Here is a 23428-nt window from a genome sequence, read left to right as displayed (position 1 = left end):
TCTGTGTGACTATCATAAATAAGTACAAATTAAAAAAAAAAAAAAAGAAATAGTTTCCTTTACCTTTGCAGCTGGTTTTATCTGTCTCTTATCTGTGTCTGTTATTTGTCAAAAAAACCCAAAAAAACAAAAAAACAAGACAATGGGTCCTAAATGAAGTTTCTTATGTTAAGCCTCACTTCACCAAACTGAGAATTAGTGTAGGGGCCAATAGCAGATCGCCCCAAGATAAGCCACTTTGGCATGAACATTATTTTGAGTTGAAAACAATCCAAACCCAGCAGATTCAGAAAAACTTTTTACTTTCCCCTCAACCGAGGCCTTACTAGGAAGTGAGCTATTAATAGAGCTGCCTCTTTACCTAAGAAACTAATTTGCATAATAGGTCACCTTTGTTTTCCAAACATCTCCTTCACCTTCCCAGTGGTGCTCTCCCGCCCCTCTCCTTAGCTCCTATCAGCATCCTGCTTCCTGTCTTTGGAATGTCCATGTCTGTGTAGATTCCCCACGTGCACACTATTACACTTGGATTTGACTCCCTGTACGTGTTATTAAATTTGATTTTTTCCTGTTAATCTGTCTCATGTTAATTGGATTCTAGTCCAGCTAGAAGGACCTTCCTAATTCTTCCTCCCCATGAGTTTCATTTGTCCCAGACAGAATCTTAAACCACCGACCTGCCATCACCCGATCAAGCACTAGTTGGGTCTTCTGCGTGATGAGGTCCCGGCGTCCCCTAAAGTAAGTAACTGGGCAATGACAGACTCACTTCCTCACTTGGCGGCTACTCGGACCTCGTTCCCACTCCCCGAGGCCCCGAAGTCTTCCCCTTCGTGCAGCTCCCGTGGACGCCATTCTGCCTGCTGGGCTGGATGCTGCCTGATTCAAATGGGCTGTTTTTGTTCAAAGAAACTCTTTAGTATCTAAAAATATGCTTCAATCGATCTTTTCACATACCCCAGCATGGCAAATGGCCGGTCTGATTTTTACTTTTTCAGAGGGAGCTGATGCTTTGCTGCCTCCTTCGTTGTCGACTCAACACACAATGCAGGTCCCTGAACTGTGTCAACTCGGTCATCACCTCTGGAAAATGACAGACATCGATCGACCTTTCCTTCCAAAAGTGGAGACAAGGTGGAGCCACAGAAACCCTAAAGCTCACGCCTTCTTCCTCTTGGTCCCCGTCCTCCTCCGCACGCTCCGTCCAGTTTCCCTCCGGCCCCAGGTGTCCCAGGAGGGATGCCCGGTGACCCCCTCCGGGCTGAGTCAGTCCCACAGAGCCGTGGAGGCGGCAGGACGGGGCTCCGGCTAGAGAAACAGGAGGCTGCTCGGGCTGATTAAGCCTGGCTCCAGGACGGCCCGCGGTGTATGCGGGTGAGAGTCGCACCGCCAGCCGCGGGCCCCAGAGCCGCGCCCCCGTCTGCCATACTGCGCTCCGCCTGCGGCTCAGGTCTTGGCCCCGCCCCCCGGCGTCGCCCTCGGCCCCGCCCCCCCTGCGTCCCCCTCGGCCCCGCCCCCCGGCGTCCCCCTCGGTCCCGCCCCCGGCGTCCCTCTCGGCCCCGCCCCCCGACGTCGCCCTCGGCCCCGCCCCCGGCGTCCCCCTCGGCCCCGCCCCCCGGCGTCGCCCTCGGCCCCGCCCCCCAGCGTCCCCCTCGGCCTCGGCCCCGCCCCCAGCGTCCCCCTCGGCCCCGCCCCCGGCCCCCCGGCGCCCCCTCGGCCCCGCCCCCGGCGTCCCCCTCGGCCCCGCCCCCAGCCGCGAGCTTGGCGCCCGGAGCTGGAGGGACCGGCTCCCGGGCCGGCCGTGTGGGGGCGGGGCGGGGTGCAGCTGCGAGGCCCGCGGCGGCGGGAGGTGGAGCCTCGGTCCGGAAGCCGGCGGCTCGCTGTCATGGCGGTGCCGGCCCGCGGCGTCTCCCTGGTCGGCGGCCGCCTGAGCCGCGCGCCGGCGCTGGGTGGGGGCCCCGCGCTGCCCCTGGGGGCGTCCCGCGGCCTTCGGAGCAGCGGCGTGAGGTAGGGCGCCCGGGACGCTCGTGTGCTCGCTGCGGGCGCTGCCCTCCCGGAGCGGGGAGCGGGGGGGCGGGGCGGGGGCTCCGGGCTCCGGGCTCCGGGCTGGGCCTCATCCGGGCGGCGTGGACGTGGTGGGCTTCGGGCTGCAGGAGCGCCGGGGACGGGCCTCGGAGGAGCCTGAGGCCCGCGGGGCGGGCGCGGGGCAGGCGGTCGCTCGCCTCAGGAGCCGACGCCGTGCGGGTGGCCGTGGCCGTGGGTCTCGGGAGCAAAGGGGCGAGCGTTGCCCACGTGGTTCCCGGCGTCGGAGTCTCCGGATTCCGCTGGTCGCTCTGGGTCCTTTGCAGCCCTGAGACCCCCTGAGGCCCGCAGTGATTCCGCGGGTCTTGGCCTCCCGGCGCCTCTGGGCCGTGACACGTGCTGGGGTCGCGACCCTGCGGCGCAGCGGCCCCCGGACTCCTCACTTCTCCGCGCTCTGTTTGCTGGAGTCACAAACCCAAATCTAAAGAGCCTTTTTTTTTTTTTTATTGTATTATTTATTTATTTATGATAGTCGCACAGAGAGAGGCAGAGACACAGGCGGAGGGAGAAGCAGGCTCCACGCCGGGAGCCCCACGCGGGCCTCGACCCCGGGACCCCAGGATCGCGCCCCGGGCCAAAGGCAGGCGCCAAACCGCTGCGCCACCAGGGATCGCACCAACTCAAATCCAGGAATCTAAAAATAATATTCTTGACCCAGAGCCAGTGGGTGCAGAAGAGATTCTGTTTTCAGACACTCGGGGCTTCCCGTTACGTGTGTTCACTGCAGTTCTACGAGCTCAGAGGTTGTGTCTTTTTCATCCTTTTCTTTTCTTTTTTTTTTTTTTTCATCCTTTTGTATCACCAGTGAGCAGCACAGTACCCGGAAGAAAATACTAATCAGTAATGTAGAAACATAGCGACTGCTTAAGTTAAATTGATCAGCTCTCATTTTACACATATATTCTCAGTCCTGAGGGACTAAAATTCAAAAAATATGTATTTCCAGTAGGGTTTCCTTTAGATGTGATTTCTATTGATTAGGTCTTCTACAAGGATATGAGAATGTAACTGGTTATGAGTTCTGCTGATGGAAGCTGTCTGGTGTCTGAAAAAATTCCAGTTAGTTTGGATACCTAGCAAAAGCAGATTCTGTGGGATTCTGGTTGAATCGCAGATTTTTTTTTTTAAATTTGTTTTATTTATTTACGATAGACAGAGATTGAGGCAGAGACACAGGCGGAGGGAGAAGCAGGCTCCTTGCGGGGAGCCCGATGTGGGACTCGATCGATCCCGGGTCTCCAGGATCAGGCCCTGGTCCAAAGGCAGGCGCCAAACCGCTGAGCCACCCAGGGATCCCCTGAATTGCAGAGTTAAAGATACTATGTACTGTAGTCTCTCTAGATAATTATTTTTAAAATTTCAGTTGTTTTAGGACTTCTTTCCAGAGTGAGGATAGCCTTTTCCAGATTGTGTGAAGTTGATGAATTTCCCTTTGTCAGCTTGATGTGAAGAACTCCTCACCCCCTCCTTTCCATGTACATTGAATGGGAGTCACACAGTTATAACCCAAACACTTCCTGGTAGCCACTTGCTTCATACATACATGCACAAGCAAAGGCTTAATTTAGATCTTTTAAATTGTATTTAATGATCTCTTTATAATTTAAGATAGTTGAGTTCAACAGTTTTGGAAAGCTGTTCTTAATATAGAGAAGTATTATTTTAAACCCAGCAGCTTTCATCCCCCAGATGATACAGGTTATAATTACAAAAATAATTATTATTTAGCTTTTATTTTCTTAAGGCAGCACTAATCAAGTTAGGATAGGGTGGTGTTTTTGACATCCTCTTGTCACTGAATATCATATATGAAGGTGAAGTTAGCTGTCAGGTTGAGAAACACCTGTGGACTATTGGGTCTCGGGTGGGGAGGAATTCGGACAGTGTGTTGATGCTTATTGGTGTCTCTTTTCTCTTCTAGGACCAGCAGAGAGAAGAGATTCCATCTTCCAGAGGTCGCCACTGTCTGCCTCCTCACTTGTCCCCATCCTCAGTCATCTTTTTGAATATGTAGTTACACATTAGTTGCCTAGTTCTTCATAGTGAAAGTAGTTTAATCTGACGACATTCTTATTGACTTGAAATTTGAGCCTTAGTGTTATTTTTACTGAAAATTATCTTGAGTTTGATAAACTCTCCCCAGTATTGACTGTGTTAAATTAACAGATTTATTACCAGTTTCTGAGCTATATAGAGCCTTAAATGAAAAACGAAAAAGCATTTTTGATTATTTTTCATATATTTTTTTGAAGATTTTATTTATTCACCCATGAGAGACACACACACACACAGAGAGAGAGAGAGGCAGATATGCAGGCAGAGGGAGAAGCAGGCTCCATGCAGGGAGCCCGATGTGGGACTCGATCCCGGGTCTCCAGGATCAGGCCCTGAGCCGAAGGCAGCGCTAAACTGGAGAGCTACCCGGGCTGCCCTGTTTTTCATATTTTTGAGTAGATACCTACGATAATGGAACATAAGTACTTCTTCAATGAAGTATTTTTTTTAATTGGAATTTCAAAAAGTAATCTTTTTTTTTTTTTAAGATTTTATTTATTTATTCATGAGACAGAGAGAGAGAGAGAGGCAGAGACACAGGCAAAGGGAGAAGCAGGCTTCATGCAGGGAGCCCAACCTGGGACTCAATCCCAGGTCTCCAGGATCAGGCCCTGGGCTAAAGGCGGTGCTAAACCACTGAGCCACTTGGGCTGCCCTCAAAAAGTAATCTTTGACGGGATTTGAAAATTATTAAATCTTGAAGTATTTAGTTTTCTCTCATTTTTTAGATTTACAGTGAGATTTTTTTTCTTATTTCATGAGAAATTTCATGAGAAATTAGTCTTATTAATTTGAAGAAAATATATTTAATGTCAGAGAAATAAATAAGCCCTTATATTTGTTGCGGCTTATTATTTCTTGAAATATCTAAAGAGCCAAAAGGTTAAAAATTAAAAAAAAGAGGTAGTGATTAAATTTGTATTGTTTTGCCTTTCTGTGTGAATTTACAAATCAAAATTTCTTTGGATTATAAATATCACATGAATCTTTGGCCCAGTGCTTTCAATGTATGGAGGTAGGCAGCAGCATTTCCCATTTGGAGGGGAGGTTCTGCACCTTGTACATTAATGCCAAGGTCAAAGCAGATTTGCAGGTATCCTGCAATAAGAGCTCAAATGCTGCTTTTGATCATCCTACCTGAACTCATTTTCAATAATTAAATGGATCTCTTAAGCTTTGGTTCCACGTTTATCCTGTTGCAAAGTGATTCCTAAAATAATTTATTTGGCAGATTTTCTTTTGTTCCCTGCTCCTGCTGTGATGCCTTTTAATATTTAAAATTTTAATTCCAGCCTATAGCTCTTAATAGAAGCCTCACCTTACTTTATGTCTCATTGCCAGTGGCGTTACAATTTTTGCAGCTAGATTAGCATTTAAAAAAAAGCAAAAAACGGGTTGCCTGTGTGGCTCAGTCCAGTACGCAGCTGCATCAGGCTCCCTGCTCAGATTCTCCCTCTGCCCCTTATTCCTGAGCTCTCTCTCCCTCTCTCTCTCTCTCGAATAAATCCAATCTTAACAACAACAAACACCACTACAGTTTTGGAGCTAGTAAAAGATACTGGTTTATGTTATTTAAATATTCATGTCTTATAGAGGGAGTAGTTGAATTTTATAATTGAGAAAAGTCCAAATTTGGTCAGTAAGGCTGTTCATTTTTATTCATACTCTCCCTGTTAGTATTTATGCAACATTTCTGTCTCTATGAAAGAATTACTTGATTTAAAAATCCTCTTATCATGTGAAGCTTGAGGGACTCAGACTCCACTTAGGACCCTGACTAAAGCTGGTTTTCCATAGACTGATTTCAACCAAGATACGAGTTCCAATGACTAGCAAAAGCAGTTTCTCAAAATCATATTTTGTTGGGAAATGTGATAGTGTGGTTTTCCTATCTTAATGCTTTATCAATCTAATGAGATAGCTGTCTGGCTACAATGTTGATTTTATAAGCAGTTCTTAATGGCATTTTAAATGTGGAACCTAAATGTTTTACCTTTTTACCTTTTAGTATCTATATCTGAGTTTTATGTCCTCGTCCCAGCTGTTTACAGATAATGTGTTCAATGTAATGTCTCTAAAATCAAGTTTCCTGATTAAAATAGATCAATAGATGAAAAAAGACTGGCATTAATCTCAGATCTTGTTACTCATTCATGGTGTTAGGAATATTTAGCAGTTTCTTTAATGATCTGACCTTGTTTTTCAAATGTTATCTTTTCATGTTAATACCTTGATTGGATGGTTAAAAACCGCAGGAGAAAACCAAGCACCACATAATTTTCCATGATCACATACTTTTCTGGAATTCTGTGGAGCCCGATGACAGGTTTTAAAATAGTTTGGCTTGGAGATGATTAAGTTGTAGAGGGAGGTTTAAAGAGCTTGGAACTTGGAAGGAATTTGAACTGTCCGTGGGATAAATTAAAGATTAGTAGTAAATGAGATTTGTTATTAAGTGCCATTTGGACCAGAAAAAAAAAGAAAAAACCCTAAAAGAAAACTTTGTGGTCATAATGGAACATAATCTAAGCCTAAATTAATGTCAAAGAACTCATGGTTGGGAATTAGCCAAGAATGCTTATCCAAGCTGTTCCACTTAACATTACATCATGTCCATTTTCTGTGTTGCTGTTGTCTTTACTAACATTTTATTGGCTGCATTATATTACATTAAGTCAGTTGGTCATAACATAACCATCTTGGCATTGTTCAGTGTCTAGTTCTTAGAACATACAAAATAATTTACTCTCAGATTCAGGTCATGTTCTTGTCAACATTGTACCAATGAGATTCGTTCACTTAATGATCTGAAAGTGATCAATGATGTGTGTAGATTTCTGTAATTACAATTTCTGTAATTCTGTAATTACAATGTGTGCCTAGAACCAAAAGACTAAAGATTCATAATTTTAAAGTTAGGGCATTTATAGTTTAAAATAGATGTCTTAGCATCTAAGATTCTGAAAAAAGCGGAAATATTTAGGTAGCTAATGTTCTATTTTACAGGTTAAGGGACCTGAAAGAGAAATTGCAAAATTGAGTCACAGAATTATGCATAATGAAAAGAACTTGTTTTTAGGTTATGCTTTTAGTTACAAAAGTATAATTTCTGGTAAAATAACGTTAAGGTAGAAGTATAGAAATTACGTGAAATGAAATGTTTTTAAAATTCCATAAACTTAACATTCCTAAATATTACTTTCAAAAAATTTATTTACTTCAGAAGGCTCCCTAGTACTAAAGTAGAGACATTTCTACTCTAATTCAGACAATCTCCAAGTGAGGCCCTAAAATACACAGTGATTAAGCTATGATACAACCTGCAGAGAAATTTGAATTGCTAATGATCATATTAGACTTTTTTATCTTTATAGATCATAAACCAGTCCATTGCAGCCCTAATTTTAAAAAGTTGTGGTTGAAAATGAGATTGAGGGGATCCCTGGGTGGCTCCGTGGTTTAGCGCTTGCCTTCGGCCCTGGGGTCCCAGGATCGGGTCCCACATGGGGCTTCTTGCATGGAGCCTGCTTCTCCCTCTGCCTGTGTCTCTGCCTCCCTCTCTCTCTGTGTCTCTCATGAATAAATAAATAAAATCTTTAAAAAAAAATGAGATTGAAACCTAGATGCAGAAGCAAGATACCAAGAATACAAATTAAATATACTGCTGATCCTGGGTATATTTTATTTGTTGTTGTTTTACTATTTTATGAAGGAATATTTTGATACCCAAGAAAAGTAGTGATTTTTTTCTTCTATTTACTCCTTTACTATATTTAAATACTACATTTTGTTCTAATAACCATAGATTAGAATGATTACAGTTTATTTCCTGGAAAATATGGAGAAATCAACAACCTCATGGAAACAACACTAAGTGATGGGTTTCTGGTTTCATTTGCTCCTGGTTATTTGAGTATATCACCATCTGTCACTTAAAAGAGACATTTTTGCAAATCAGCCAGTGAACTTTTAGCCAATTCCTTTTCTGTAAATTAAACAGAACATTATTTAGATAAGGAAATTGCACTCAGAGCAGTTAAGTGTCCAGCCTCCTTACAGCTCCCATCTACTAAGAAAGACTCCACTGGAAATGTAAGCAAACAGGCATTTATTTGGGCAATTAGAATTGCAATTTGGGAAACCCAGATTCAGGTAGAAAGCTGACTCCTGAGAAAGACACAGAGGGGACAGAATTATAAAGGCTAAAGGTTACGAGTGTAGTTCTCATTTAAGTCATCAATGCAAAACAGATTGAAACTAGGTTAACTCCGATTGGCTGGGTTAATATTCAAATGAGGGATTTGAGGTGAGGTTAAGTCTAGGCTGAGGGCTGTAGCTGGCAATAAAGTTGAGTTCCTCCAATGAGGGCTTGCATAAATTCCTCCTTCCTACAGCCTTTCCACCCAATTTTAAAGAGACTTTTAAGACTTGCAGGTTCCATTTTAAAATCTCCTTTTACACTATTAATGGTGAAAGTCAGGGCTGACTTATGGCTTAGAATAAATAATTTGTAATGCATTATCCTGCCCTAATACTCACTGCTCCCCAAACTCCCAAAACTGATTTATTGCTTTTTAATGAAGCCACATTTAGTGCCAGCCAGGCAATGGGGGGAGAATACTGAAAGGGAGAGCTCTTTGTCCTGCTGCTTTTGGGAGTCACTTGTAATATTACCTATTCAGAAGATGTCACCTGAGCAAGTAATGACAGGGTGCATTGTGTGAGTAATATCTAAAGGGTCGGGTAGCCCAATTGGCTCAGCGATTGGCGCCGCCTTCAGCCCAGGGTGTGATCCTGGGGACCTGGGATGAGTCCTGTGTGGGGTTCCCTGCATGGAGCCTGCGTCTCCTGCCTGTGTCTCTGCCTCTCTCTCCGTTTCTCATGAATAAATAAATAAATAAAATCTTAAAAAAAAAAAATCTAAGGGGTCAAATTGCACTCTTGGTGTGTATTAATGGCAATATGACTATATAATTTTTTGATCAAACCACATTTTTAAGAGTAAAATAAGACATTAAAATAATGAAAATTACATATTTGGAATATTTTACTGACTTACAAATATTTTAGGCCCTATAAAAGAGTCCTGTTCAAAACTTTTTCAACATTAACATTTTAAAAGGTAATTTATATCCTTATACATTAAAACCATTGAAAAATTTTGATCTTAGTTTTGTATTAATTTTTTTATGTTAATTATGTGACTACTAACTTTCAACATGCTGAATTCTTGGTACTTATTGAATCAGTTTCTTAGCTGTTTAATACCTTGACATTGATCATTTCCTGGAGAAAATCTTTTTTTAAATTTTTTTTTAAGATTTTTTATTTATTCATAGAGAGAGAGAGAGGCAGAGACAGAAGCAGGAACCATGCAGAGACCAGCTGTGGGACTCAATCCAGGGTCTCCAGGATCACGCCCTAGGCTGCAGGTGGCGCTAAACCGCTGCGCCACCGGGGCTGCCCTCCTGGAGAAAATCTTATGCTTAATTTAAAAATTAAATATGCTACAGTTTTTTCTTAAGTTGGAAATTATTCTTTAGACAATGTATTTTTAGTTTTCAGAGTACTTTTTCTACAGATACTAAAGCACCTATTAAGCTCAGAGCAAACTTCTAAGTGGAACATCATTTCAATTCTAGTTTTTTTAATATTGAAATATGAAGATATTTTAGCCTAAATATTTTCACCATTACTGTCTTTGTGTCTCTTTTCAGAGTACTTCTCTTTGACAAATACTTATGTTAAATGTCATCACATAAGTTGTTTCTATCTGTGCCTTTTAAAATATTTTGCTGTGTTTAGATGTGCTAAAATTATAGGTCTTTTTAATTATATGCCATTACATTCCCAAATATAAATGTATTCAATGAAAAGTAGCTCCATCAAAAGATTCTTCCCACAAATTGGTATATTTTATTTATTTTTATTTTTTATTTTTTAAAGATTTTATTTATTCATGGGAGACAGAGGCAGGACACAGGCAGAGGGAGAAGCAGGCTCCCTGCAGGGAGCCCGATGGGGGACTAGATCCTGGGTCTCCAGGATCACACCCTGGGCTGAAGGCTGCGCTAAACCACTGAGCCACCAGGGCTGCCTAAATTGGTATATTTTAAATTAGGATTATAGATGTGTTTTGTTTACTAAGGTACCCTAAACTAGATGGTTTAAAACAATGGAAAATTAGCCTCACACTTCTGGAAGCTAGAAAACTGAAATCGGGATAGTGTGGAGCTTTGTTCTCTCCTCTTCTTGCTGGCAATCTTTAGTTTTCCTTGGTTTGTAGTTTCATAAACTCCCAATCTCTGCCTCTGTGGTCACAGGGCCATCTTCCCTGTGTGTCTTCAAATGTAGTTCTCTGTGAATATCTCTGTGTCTTTTCTGATAGGGATGGCAGGCATATTGGATTAAGGGCTCACTTTACTTCATATGGCCTCTTCATCCTACATCTTAATTATATTCGCAAATATTTTATTTTGAATAAGATCACAATCACAGGTACAAAGGATCCAAATTTGAACACATGTTTTTGGGAGACATAATTCAGCCCACAGTAGACTTTCAGAATTGCTTTTATGTTGTTCAAGCCTTTGTTCAGTTCTTATATTGCTTCTCATACTTTTGAAGGGATACATTTCTTCCCTTGAAGGGACACATTTCTTTTTATAAGCTTTGGTTTCAGTGATTACAATTCACTAAAAGTTTCAGATCTCAAGTCCCCTTTCCACTTGGTGTTTTTTTTTAATGTGTTGATTAGCAATTTCCAACAGATTTTGACCAAAATGCAACAATTTTCGAACCTTAGATTAATTTACAAAGTAAAATTTCAAACATTTATTTCTAAAATCTGACATAGGCAGTGAGGAGAGTAAAGTCTGCCATAGTAAAATAATTTTTTTATATTCAAAATATAATAAGGCTAGCAGTTTAGTTACAGTAACTGGATTTATGTGTACGGTATTTGCTAATTTTGGTTTTGATTTACATTTTAGATAATAGTAGCTTATGACTTGTTTGCACAAAGCTATAATTTGTGCCGTGACCCATTTCGGGCATATATGTTTCACAGGTTTCTTCATATTGAAAGTGACTGGCCCCCTGTCAGGAATATAGAATGAGGATTCCTGCTCTGGGAGTGATGTGGGCCTAAAGAAATTCTTTTTTTTTTATTTTTTTAAGATTTTATTTATTTATTCATGAGAGACACAGAGAGGCAGAGACATAGGCAGAGGGAGAAGCAGGCTTCCTGTGGGGAGCCCCATGTGACATTTGATCCCAGGGATTCAGTCCCAGGGTCCCAGGATCATGTCCTGAGCCAAAGGCATTCGCTCCACCCAGGCGCCCCTAAAGAAGTGGTTCTTAACCGAGGCTCAGCAGAACTGCTTTATACCTGCTTAAATACAATACTATGGGATTTTAAAATCTAGTCTATAGAGTCTCAAAAAGTTCCTGGCAATTTCTTAGCCAGTTTGTTTCATCAGCTGAGTCCTGTTGTATTCTATGACAGAAATTTTGCCAGAGTTTGCACTTTTTGTGCAAACTAGAAGCAAAACTGGTTGAGTTTTTCATTAGAATTAAGAACTTTTCATCAAACGTAATCAAAAGAACTGAAAAGACAAACCACATAATGGTGATACTTGATACACAAACCTACCTGACATGAATGTGTAAATAACTACTACAAAATAGACACAGATTAATATTTCATTAGAAAAAAGGTCAAGAGTGATGAACAGGCATTCCAAAGAAGAGGAGCTCCAAATGGCCTATTAACCTATAAGACCTTCAACCTTTAGTAATTAGGAAAATGCATATTAAGACCACAATTAAATACCACAGAACTAATTGGTTAAGTTAAAAACTTTGACAATACCAAGGAAGTAGAGCAATAGAAACTATTATACACCACTGAAGGACTTGTGAACTAGTGCAGCAGCTTTGGAAAACAAGTTGGAACACAGCTGAACACACATGTATCCTATAATCAGCAATTCCATTATGGAGTGTACACCTTTAAGAAACATGCATATATTGTATTTTATAGATAATGTTATATCTTCAATGTTTAGAGTTATAAACATTGGTTAATAAAGGAAAGCAATGGAATTATAAACCCACATCTCAGGATAGTGCTTAACTCTGGAAGAGGATAGGGTTTGGATAGAGAGGGTTACAAGATGATTTTGGTGATTATGTTGATACCTTAAGCTGGGTTGTAAGGTTGTTAATTGTATTATTTTTCCTTTTTATATGTTTTATAGGTACTTTGAGTTCTCTTCTAAATATAGTTCAATAATACCTCTTTTGATAACATTTAAAAAAACATTTTAAGATGGATAAATAACTAGGGACACCCACCGGTGGCTCAGTGGTTGAGCGTCTGGCTTGGGCTCAGGGTATGGTCTTGGAGTCCCAGGATCAAGGAACCTGCTTTTCCCTCTGCCTATGTCTCTGTGTTTCTCATGAATAAATAAATCTTAAAAAAAAAAAAAAGATGGATAAATATCTAGAATATTGTCTCACCATTTTACGTCACATATTCCCTTTTAATCTTTAGTCGTATGCAGGCACATTTTGACAATTGAAATTATGTACCTACAACTTTTCATCCCATATTTTCACTTACTTTATGCAGAATGTGTTCACATATTGCTGTTTTTGTAGTTACTGTTTTCAGTGGCAGCGTAAGAATTCTAACAAGTTATAATACAATGAACAATTTATTTTAACTCTGGTGATTCCACAGGTATTTAATAAACACATACAATGTGCGAAATACTCTTGGGTAGTAAGAAAATGGTAGTAAATATAAACTTCCTGCCCTCCAAGCTTAGAGCATGGTGTGTGCGTGTAGGGGCGTGAGGCAGTGGTTTTCACAAGGGTTTGCTATGTGATAGAAAGTTCAGGGCAGGGTCCTGCAGGGGCTCACAGCAGAGGCAGTTCCCTGGGGCAGATGGGTTAGAGAACATTTCCCAGAGATCTTTCCAAGCTGAGACTTGAGGAATGTGCGGGAGTGAAGGAGGAACAGACTTGGTAGGACGTTGGGGAGGTCAGAAGGAGTAGAGTTTCAGAAAGAGGGAGTAGTGTATGTAAAGGCCCAGAAACAACCTGGCACAGTCAGTACATTGAAATGCAGCTGCTGGGCAGCTCGTTGGCTCAGTGGTTTAGTGCCGCCTTCAGCTCAGGGCCTGATGCTGGAGACCGGGGATCGAGTCCCACTTTGGGCTCCTTGCATGGAGCCTGCTTCTCCCTCTGCCAGTGTCTCTGCCTCTTTCTCTCTGTGTCTCTCATGGGTGAATAAATAAAATCTTAAAAAAAAAATTGAAATGCAGCTGCATCTAACTTGGGACTCGGTGAGCATAGTGTTCTTTAGTAGTGAGGTAAAAGAAAGCTCAAGCAAGGGGCTCATAAGCTACAGGAAATTTGAGTTTTAGTTAAAATTCCCTTTGCTCAATTTTTCCGGTAAAAAATATTGGAGTTCTATTTGTCTTATGTTCTTGTCCTCATACCTTACACCCAGTCTCAGTAAATCCAGTGGTTCCAGCCTCAAAATTAACTCAGAATCAGACTACTTAGTGCCTCCACCACTACCCTCTTTGTGCAAGCCACCATCATCTCCTGCCTGGGATACCACACTAGCCTCTGATTGGTACCCCCACTCCTCCCTTGTTATCATAGAGTCTCCACACATTTTAACCAGTTAGGGAATAATGAAAATCGGGTAATAGCATTCTGCAAAATTACCAAATGGCTTTCAGTATCACAGTAAAAGCCAACATCCCTTTGAAGGTCTGCAGCACCTTATGTGATCTGATGTTCCATGACTTCTCTGACTTGTGTCCTGTCCTGATACACTTGTTTCCACTGCCACCACTGACCTTGCTGTTCATTAGCCATGCCAGGTGTGCTCCTGCCTAAAGTACTTACTATGCACTTCCCTTGGCCTAGAATTATTTTGTCCTGATACCTTCATGACATATTCCCTCATTTCCTTTAATTATGATAAAATATCACCTGATTAGTCAGAGAAGAAACACCTAACCCATCTATATAAAATGACAACTCTCTGGGATGCCTGGGTAGCTCAGTCAGTTAAGTGTCCAACTCTTGGTTTCAGCTGAGGTCATGATCTGAGAATCATGAGATCAAGTCCTGCCTTAGGCTGGCACTCAGCACAGAGTCTGCTCGATATTCTCTCTCTCCATCTCCCTCTGCCCCTCCCCCTGTGCACTCGCAAGCTTTCTAAATAAATAAATAAATAAATAAATAAATAAATAAATAAAATCTTTAAAATGATAACTCTGGCTTCCAGATACGCCCTTTTCCTCTGTTCTTCACATGATATGTTAAATGATATGTTAAATATTTGCCTTAGAAAGATTTATGTCTTCTTATAAAAAAAAGCTTACCTCTTCTTCAACTAGGATATAGTTCCCATAAAGGTGGGCAGTTTGTTTTTTGTACTGTTACTTATATTTCCAGTGCCTAGAATACTGCCTGGTAGAAAGTTTTCAGTGTGTATTTATTAAATTGATGAACAGTAGGCTTATAGTGAGGAGTTTTAACCAGGGAACTGGCATTATTAAATTTGGAAAATCACTCTGGCTATGTGTGGACAATGGGTTGGCAGAGAATGACTTGAGTCAGGGAGAACTCTAGCAGCTGTATGCTTCTATGGCTGAATATTTGCACTGTTATTGATATTTAATATTTTTCAAAAATGTGCATGTTGAAAGACTATGCAAGCTAAATAATGAATGTGTTTACTAGTTCTTCCAGCATATGGACTGAAATGGGCATAGTGAGATACCACCCCATAGCCACTTGCAGTCTAAAATTTGAAAGACCAGCCATATGAAGTTATGGCAAGTATGTGGTGCAACTGGAACTCTCATATACTGCCTGTAGAAATGTAAAATGGTACACCCACTATGGAAAACAGATTGAAAGATTCTTACAAATGTAGACATATGACCCAGCCATTCCACTCCTGGGTATCTGCTCAAGAGAAAATATGTACATACAATGACTTGTATATATGTGCATACCTTGCATATGTGCATACAATGACTTGAACACGAATGTTTATAACAGCTTTATTTGGCACTACTAAAAACTGGAAACAACATAAATATCTATCAACGACTGAACAGATAAACAAATTTTGATATATCCATACAATGGAAAACTACTCAGCAATAAAAAGAAATAAGTAGTGCGTGCTTCAGCAGCACATATACTTAAAAAAAAATGAAGTTTTGATACATGCAACAACATGAATGAATCTTAATTATGCTGAGTGAAAGTAACTGGAGAAAATGGAGCATGTAATGCATGATTCCGTTTTTATAAAATTTGTGATAATATAAACTAATATATAGTGATGGAAAGCAGATCAGTGGTTGTCTAGGGATGGGGAAGGGAGCATGGCAAGGATGGGGGAATGATGAGATTACAAAGGAGTACCAGAATTCTTTTGGGGGTTTTGTTTATTTGATTATGATGATAGTTTCCCAAGTATATACATAGAGTAAAACATCCAATTGCGCACTTTAAACAGGTGCAGTATATATTATTCAGCTATACTTCAATAAAACTTATAAAATTAGGACAGTGGAGCAAGATTGATACACTGAATTTGCCATGATTTTCTTTGCCTTAAAAGCTATGAAATTTTAGTGAAAAGTAGACAGAAACAAAAGTTGAGTTTACTTACAGTTATAGAGTCTGGTTATAATTATATTGTCTAATCAGTTTATTTGCTTAGTTAAATTGTTTACCTACAATAAGGATTATTTATAAAATATACTTTTGTGTTGAACTGAAGAAGTGGTTTTCGAACATGGTCATGCACAAGAACACCTGTGGGAATTTGTTAGATGTACAATTTCCAGCCTGTTCTGAATGATGGGGGTGGGAATCTTCAACTTCAGCCAGCTTCCCAGGCAGTTTTGGTGTATGTTTCCATAGACCACATTTCAGAATCACTTCTTAGTAGAACAATGTTCACGTCAAAATTGTATGAACCTGGATGGACACTACGGACTGCTAGTGCCAGATTGAGGTGGAATATTCTTCTTGATATATGTATGTATATATGTATATACCCCAACCTCTTAGAAAGGACAGTTGACTTATTTGGAAGGGGCAGCAAATTTGCATTTTCTTTGGGTTGGTTGATATTAATGATGCCTGCCCCCATTAGAAAATAAAAAGAGTACAGGTACTAGAAAGAATTCAGGTGCCATAAGGTTTCCTTTTCTCCTTTTTTCTCTTCTGCTTCTTCCCCTTCCTCCTTTTCCTTTCTTCATAATATTCATTGACCTGCATTTGGTGTTTGTGTAATAATCATATGCTACATACAGATGTTGCTTCCACCATCTTTCAATAGTGAAAGGACAAGGGCAGCAGGAAGGAAGAACCATGTTAGCCTCTATCAGGTACCTTAAAAAGAAATGGACACACAGTAAGAGCAACCTTAATTCACCACTTTTAAGTTTGAAATCATGGGGAGCAAGAGAGCCTTTTCAATATATGCATTACTCTGTGCCTTTTTAGGGATTGATATATGGTTGCTCACTCGGAGAGTCATAGATGTGTTACTCATTCTTGGACCTTATACCTTTATGTGACTGAGTGTTCCTTATTATACTTTTAGTGCTCTATTTATTCTTTTGTTTTCCACAGACATGATGCCATTATTATCTCAGGAACTGAAATGGCCAAACAAATCCAGAAAGAAATACAGAGAGGTGTGGAATCATGGATTTCCCTTGGGAACAGAAGACCTCACCTCAGTATCATCTTAGTGGGCGATAACCCAGCAAGCCATACATACGTCAGGAAGAAGATCAGAGCCGCCTCTGCTGTAGGTGGGAATGCATTTTAGTTGTTCTTTTTATTATATCACGTGTTCTTGTTTTTCTTCCAAGTCTGATAATTCTCAATGATAATTGTCAAATAAGTGCTATTTGAATAGCATTTATTATTATTGTTATGTTAGAGATTAGTTACCAAGGTATATGTTCATTTCTTAATCTTTTTCTTCAGCTTTCTTACTGAATTAACTCATTGTGATTTTGGGTCATATGGTGACATGTCAGAGGAACACTGCACATTTAAAGGGCCCACTTTTAGGTACAGCAAATGGAATGTAGTCAGTGGTATTGTAATAGGATTGTATGGTGACAGGTGGTAGCTACACTTATGATGAGCACAGCAAAATGAATAGATTTGTCAAAAAACCCTATTGTACACCTGAAAACTAAGTAGTATTGTATGTCAGCTATATATTTCAAGTTTTTTAATTGCCCATTTTTATTATATTTGCTTGAATCAGATAATAAACTTGGCCAGTTCACTCTGCTGAACTTGGCCGGATAGTGGTGGCAGTAGTATTGGTATCTTTACTGTATTCAAATCTACTAACAGTAGCTTATTACAAATAAATGCAGTGGGATACTGGGCTGAAAAATGCATGTGAATCATGAGAAAGCATCTGTGCTATTTGAGAAATCCTTTTAATGGTGCTTTGAACATTAGTTTTGTAGAAGGACTTTTCCTTCCAGTGGGACAGGAGCAGAGAAAACCAATTTGCATACCATGTAAGACACCATTAATGAAAAGCGACATCTTTGTTAGTCCAGTGACTTTCTGTATTTGTTTTTCTTCCAGGTATCTGTAGTGAGATCATTCTAAAACCTAAGGATGTTTCTCAGGAAGAACTTTTGGACATAACTGATCAATTGAATATGGACCCAAGAGTCAGTGGTATATTAGTTCAGTTGCCACTGCCAGGTACATCAGGCTCTTCTATATGTCTGCTTTGGTTGTAGGTTAAAGGGCATCTTTTAACATTGTATCATGATACCGCAAGTAATTTAGAAAATAGTTCATCAAGGGACTAGCTGTTATATTAGCAATCTTCTTGTCATTTATAGTTTTTTTCAACAATGTGAAATATCTCTGAGAGTTTCTTTAATGTGATGCTTTACACTGGTGCCACTTACTCTGGGATGCTGTCTCCTTTTGGTCACAAGAACCTTCTTCCTTTGTGTGAAACAATTGGCCTTCACTAAGCTCATGTGGCTGCATAGCCACATCGCTCCAAAGGGCAGCATCAACATTCCAGGTCACTTAGTTCTTGGACAACCTACTCCCATTCAGTTAGAATTCTACTGAAGTGACTTAATCTTGTTTTCTGCATTTGTAGTTCTTACCTTCACGTGGACCTGGGCTTCTGCTGTCTTTGCTTTGTTGTTGCCATTTTCAGACCTTCTGTTCACATCTAATTTCACTTCCAGCACCCCCACATTTTGTTTCATTGTTGCCCTGTCATCTTTACAGGTTAATTCTTTTTGTCAAATGTCATGTGAATTGATCACTGAGAGACACTGGGAAGTATGATTTGCTGTTTATGTTTGAGCGGAATAACAAATGTACAGTGGCCAATCGTCAACAGACTTGTAAAGAAGTGACATGTTGCTCATTTAACCTGATGCTCATCTTTATTTACATAGCAATTTGTAGACCAGAGGACCGGCAGCTCTTATGTAATTACTCACAGTTAATTTTACCACTATAACTACATTTGAACTGTGTTATCGGATGTCTAGTGTTATTTAACTAAATTGTGGCTCTGAAATTCATGCATATTTCAGCTAAGTACAGTGAGGACTGCCAGCATACTATAGATTACAGTAGTTTTGAGTTCTGTAAATTTTGACTTTCAGAAAGCAAAAGCTGAATGGTGCTATAGCATGGGATCTTTGTAGGACATTAATATTATACTCTACCCAGCAATGTAACCTGATGCCTTAGTATATAACTTTTGTGCTATTTAAATTGTACCAAAAATACATATTTCTGATTCTTGTAGGGGTTTATTAACATCACAAATCTTTCCCCCAAAATTTGGCCGTGGGCTTACATCCAATTGTTTGGCTCATATTTAACAAGTCTTTTTTTCTACTGTATTTGCCAAGCAACCTTGTTGTAGTTTGTAGTTTTTTAAATCTCTCACACTTCTGTTTGTACTGAATTCAAATAGTTATAGAAAACATGTCACAAATTTCCCAATTTCCAAATATAAAACATTAGATTTAGTTTGTCTTAAAAATTAAGTTCTTACCTGTAGAAATTTTATACCCTTTTTGGGCAACCTTTCTCATTTGGCAAATTTATTAGAAAATTGCCACTAGATGGCACTGTTGATCGGTCTGTACTAAAACTGCTTAGTCCTGTGTTCATTTTAGTGAGAAGAGTAGAGGCAAAGGAACTGTGGTAATAACAAATATCTAGATACTCTAAGAAAGGACAATTCTCTAGCTTGCTGCAAAACCACTAATATATAAAATAATACTGGCTAAAATTTATTATATTTAGCATTTATTCTCAAGCACTTTACATTTATTACTTCATTGAATCCTCAATAATGGGAATGGGAAGAGGGGGGTTGGAGCTATTATTATGTACATTTTACTAATGAAGGATTTGAGGCACAGAGAGGTTAAGTAACTTCCCTTAAGGTCACTGGAGCTGGTAATAATTGAGCTGGGATGTGATTCCAGAAAGACTGCTTCCTCATGCTCTTCCTCTTAACCATTATGTTACCCCTCACCAGCATATCAGTGTTAGCTAGTAAGTAATGTCTCATACCGTGTGGCAAGTATTTCTTAATATGGATGGTTTTATCTAATTCTCACATAGCCTTGTGAGTAGGAATTATCTTCTTTATTTTATATATAAGGAGACTTGTCTATATTACTTACCCTACTTAATTAATCTATATTATACTGGGACAGATGGTTTGTTGATTGATAGAAAAGTTGGCTAAAGTAGGAAACCCTAAAACAATGCATATTTGTATTATATTGTATAATATATTATAACATATATCACTTAAATATTTATTCATCAATCTTTTGATGTGGATCCACAGCTCTTTGGAGCCTACTGATTAGAATAATGAATCCTCTTCTGGCATTAATAATACCTGTGATTCATTGCCTCTCATTTTCAGTTTGAGGTGAAACTATCTCCATGAAAATTCATATTGATTTTTTTTTAAAAAAGATTTTATTCATCTATTCATGAGAGACACACAGAGAAAGACAGAGGCAGGGGGAGAAGGAGGCTCCCTATAAGGAGCCCGATGTGGAACTTGATCCCAGGACCCCGGGATCATGCCCTGAGCCAAAGGCAGACAGATGCTCAACCACTGAGCCACCCAGGCATCCCTTCATATTGATTTTTAAAATATCTCCCAATCTGGGGTGCCTGGGTGGCTCAGTGGGTTAAGCATCCAACTCTTGATTTTGACTCAGGCCCTGATCTCAGGGTCATTGAGATCAAGCCCCACATCAGGCTCTGCACTTAGCTTGGAGTCTGCTTGAAATTCTTTCTCCCTTTCCCTCTTCTCCTTCCCCTACTTGTGCTCTCTAACTAAATAAATTAGTTAAATACATTTAAAAAAATCTCCCAATCTTCATGATTGTCTTGTCCATATCTAAATCCTTACTAATTCATTTTAGTTTTCAAGAGTGTTTCCAAAACATTCAATTTATTTTTTATAGAAATAGCAACTGTTTTCTTCTCACATTCCTTGTCATTTTTTATACCATTTTTAATTAAATTACATATTTTACTGTGAAAGAACTAGCAAAAAAAAATGGATTAGGAAATATACAGAACTGTCTTTTGATTATCATAAAAGTAGTTTTCTTAACTGCTTTCTGATTTGTTCAGCAAGCCCTGAGCATCAGCTTCTGTGTTTTGCAGAAGAAATGGAACTCCTTTAGTCATTTTGGTAGGCTAGTTATGTGGAAGTAGGTTGAGATAGCTCATCCCTGTCCAGGTCTTAATAAGATTGTTACAATGAATAAGTGAAACAAAGAGCAAATGAACAAATGAGACGATTCTAGTGGATAACACCTCCAGTTTTCAATCATTTGGCTAATTATGTCATGATTAGAAATGGGAGATTATTTTTCACAATTTAGGGCAATATTTGAGTAAAAGAAATTCTAAATTAGAATTATTCTGATGTCGCAGGACAAGTTTGCATAGATTAATCAGAGTGTACAAACAGCTTCCAAGCATCTCATTTGGACAAAACCCAAAGAAATAAGATAGAATTCTGCCCTATTTGGTGGTATTGAGTCTGTCTTAGGCCAGCCCCCTTTTTATGTTTAGAGGCTGCACAACTTTGGTCAGGATTGGAAGTATTTGGGATATAATTGTGTATCCACAGTCATACAGCCTGGATGTTTTTCCTATAGCTGATCCTCAAACTTTGGAGAAATAAAGCCATATGCAATGCTTTCCTGTTCCTATTCTGACTGTAAGCAGTCTGTCAGTATCAATAAGTGGGCATTTTGTCAAGGCCACAAAGATATCTGATATTCATGTTCTGTGGATTTTTTTCTCCTAATCAGGTAGTTTGTGCTTTTAGCTTTTATTGAGTAATACCTACTGAAGTGACACTATATTAAAAGTTATGTTCTTTGTAGGGTATGTATCAGTATGTAATGTGAAAAAAAGGTAAAATAATGATCTTTAAAAATTGAGAGCCATTTTTTTCTACTAAAATAATGAAAGGGAAATTACAATATCTAGAATCTTAAAGCACACTGGAAATTCGCTATAAATATTTGTTATAGTATGGGATTTGGTACAGGAGAAGTTTGGTTTAAAAGGATTTCAATGAAATTAATTGTGTGAAAGCAATCAAATGTAAGCCTATAAAACAACAGTCACTTAATGAGATTTTATTTATTTATTTATTTTTTACTTAATGAGATTTTAATGTGATATTTTACTTAACAACTATTACTAGTATTAGTAATTGCAAATATTTACCATTTATTGTTGGCAGACACTGGTCTAAACTGCTTTGTATATAGTAAATCATTTAACACTCACAGCAATTCTTACCAGTAGGTGCTATTTCTTTTGGTCAGTGGCTTAAAGTTAAGGATAGTAGGTGAACCAAGAAACTTGTATAAGGTTAGGGAGGTAGCGAGTAGCAGAGCAATGCTGGGAGAATCAATGATAGTATCCTTTCAACCATAATCACTGTCCTAAGATGGAGACTGCAAGGCAGGTGCCAAGAGAGATGCTTGCTCATTTCCCCTTGTTTTCTTGCTTCCTCAAGTCAACTTTTCACCTATTTTTAAAACAAAATCATTAGATAGAATGGGAAAACTTATTCCATCTTATCTTTTTCTAAATAGTTTTTCAAATGTTTCCCTTCAGTCATTCCCTTTGAATGTTAACATCTTCCAAATTATGCAAGGGTATTAAACAGAAATTAGAATGAAATATAGGATTATATTTGGAGGGATTGAGTAAGAAGGGTTAGAGTTTGCTGTAGAGATTTAACAAAGATAAACTTTTCTAATAGTAGGCATCAAAATGGGGATATTTATCTAATTAGTAAGGATAGAGATATATGCACTGCCTAAAACTTGTTTGGAGAAAAAAAGTCTTGCCATAATTGCTTTTCTTAAAAGATTGTGCAGTTTATGTATACAGAATACTTGTTGCTCTATTTTTAATGTTCTTGACAAGAGTGGGAAATTTTCATCACGGGACCTCTTCATGTTTGTAGGGCCATTTATTCTGTTTATTTCTTTTTTTAAAATTTTTTATTTATTTATGATAGTCACAGAGAGAGAGAGAGGCCGAGACATAGGTAGAGGGAGAAGCAGGCTCCATGCACCAGGAGCCCGACGTGGGATTCGATCCTGGGTCCCCAGGATCGCGCCCTGGGCCAAAGGCAGGCGCTAAACCTCTGTGCCACCCAGGGTTCCCTATTCTGTTTATTTCTAACTGATTTCCAGATTTTGCCTTGACCTTTGTTAACAACATTTTCTCTCTTTCTCTGGGGAGAAAGCCCAGTTCTGTGTTTGAGTGTTCAGAACAATTCCACATGGAATATTTTATTACTTTTTTAGTAATATGTTTCCTCTGCTGGAGTGCTAGTTCCACCAAAGTAGGGAGAATATTGCAGTCAACATTTTATTCTGAATCCACTCTGTATTATGGTAGCCCTTTAGTGAATGTTACTGCTGGAATGAATGAACCCTCTAGTTTCTCAGCAACTGCTTTTTTTTTTTTGTTTTAATTCAAGCCTCATTCTTCTGCATATTTTCTAAGAGTTGTGTATAAGTTCTGACTTTGTTCAAGATTTGATGAGGATCTTCTGTCTCTCCACCCCTGCAAGCTTCCTATAGCTATAGTATTTATTATACAGAAGACACGCCAAGATAATGTATATTTTATTTCTTGA

At 39.5% G+C, this 23428-nt stretch overlaps 1 protein-coding gene across 19 annotated transcripts in view; it reads left to right on the top strand.

Moving 5' to 3' along the window:
- Positions 1-1773: 1773 nt before the first annotated feature.
- MTHFD2L (methylenetetrahydrofolate dehydrogenase (NADP+ dependent) 2 like) overlaps positions 1774-23428 on the top strand; it is a 130719-nt gene continuing 109064 nt past the window's right edge. For 4 of the 19 annotated variants that reach the window (XR_011999862.1, XM_072748778.1, XM_072748777.1 and 1 more), the window contains exons 1-3: positions 1789-2007; positions 16825-17009; positions 17812-17934. Coding sequence is in view for 14 of the 19 variants with exons in the window: in XM_072748778.1 (XP_072604879.1) it covers positions 1886-2007; positions 16825-17009; positions 17812-17934 (430 nt within the window). In the remaining 5 variants the exon portion in view is untranslated. Of the gene's footprint in view, positions 2008-2554; positions 2826-4003; positions 4093-5101; positions 8230-14925; positions 15007-16824; positions 17010-17811; positions 17935-23428 lie in introns of those variants that run through there. The other 15 variants (XR_011999861.1, XM_072748775.1, XM_072748783.1 and 12 more) reach the window with 11 other exon arrangements.

This window comes from Vulpes vulpes, chromosome 2 (assembly GCF_048418805.1).
Source record: "Vulpes vulpes isolate BD-2025 chromosome 2, VulVul3, whole genome shotgun sequence".
NCBI classification, from domain to species: Eukaryota; Metazoa; Chordata; class Mammalia; order Carnivora; family Canidae; genus Vulpes; species Vulpes vulpes.
Note: the sequence above shows the minus strand (reverse complement) of the source record. Positions and strands in the feature narration are given on the sequence as shown.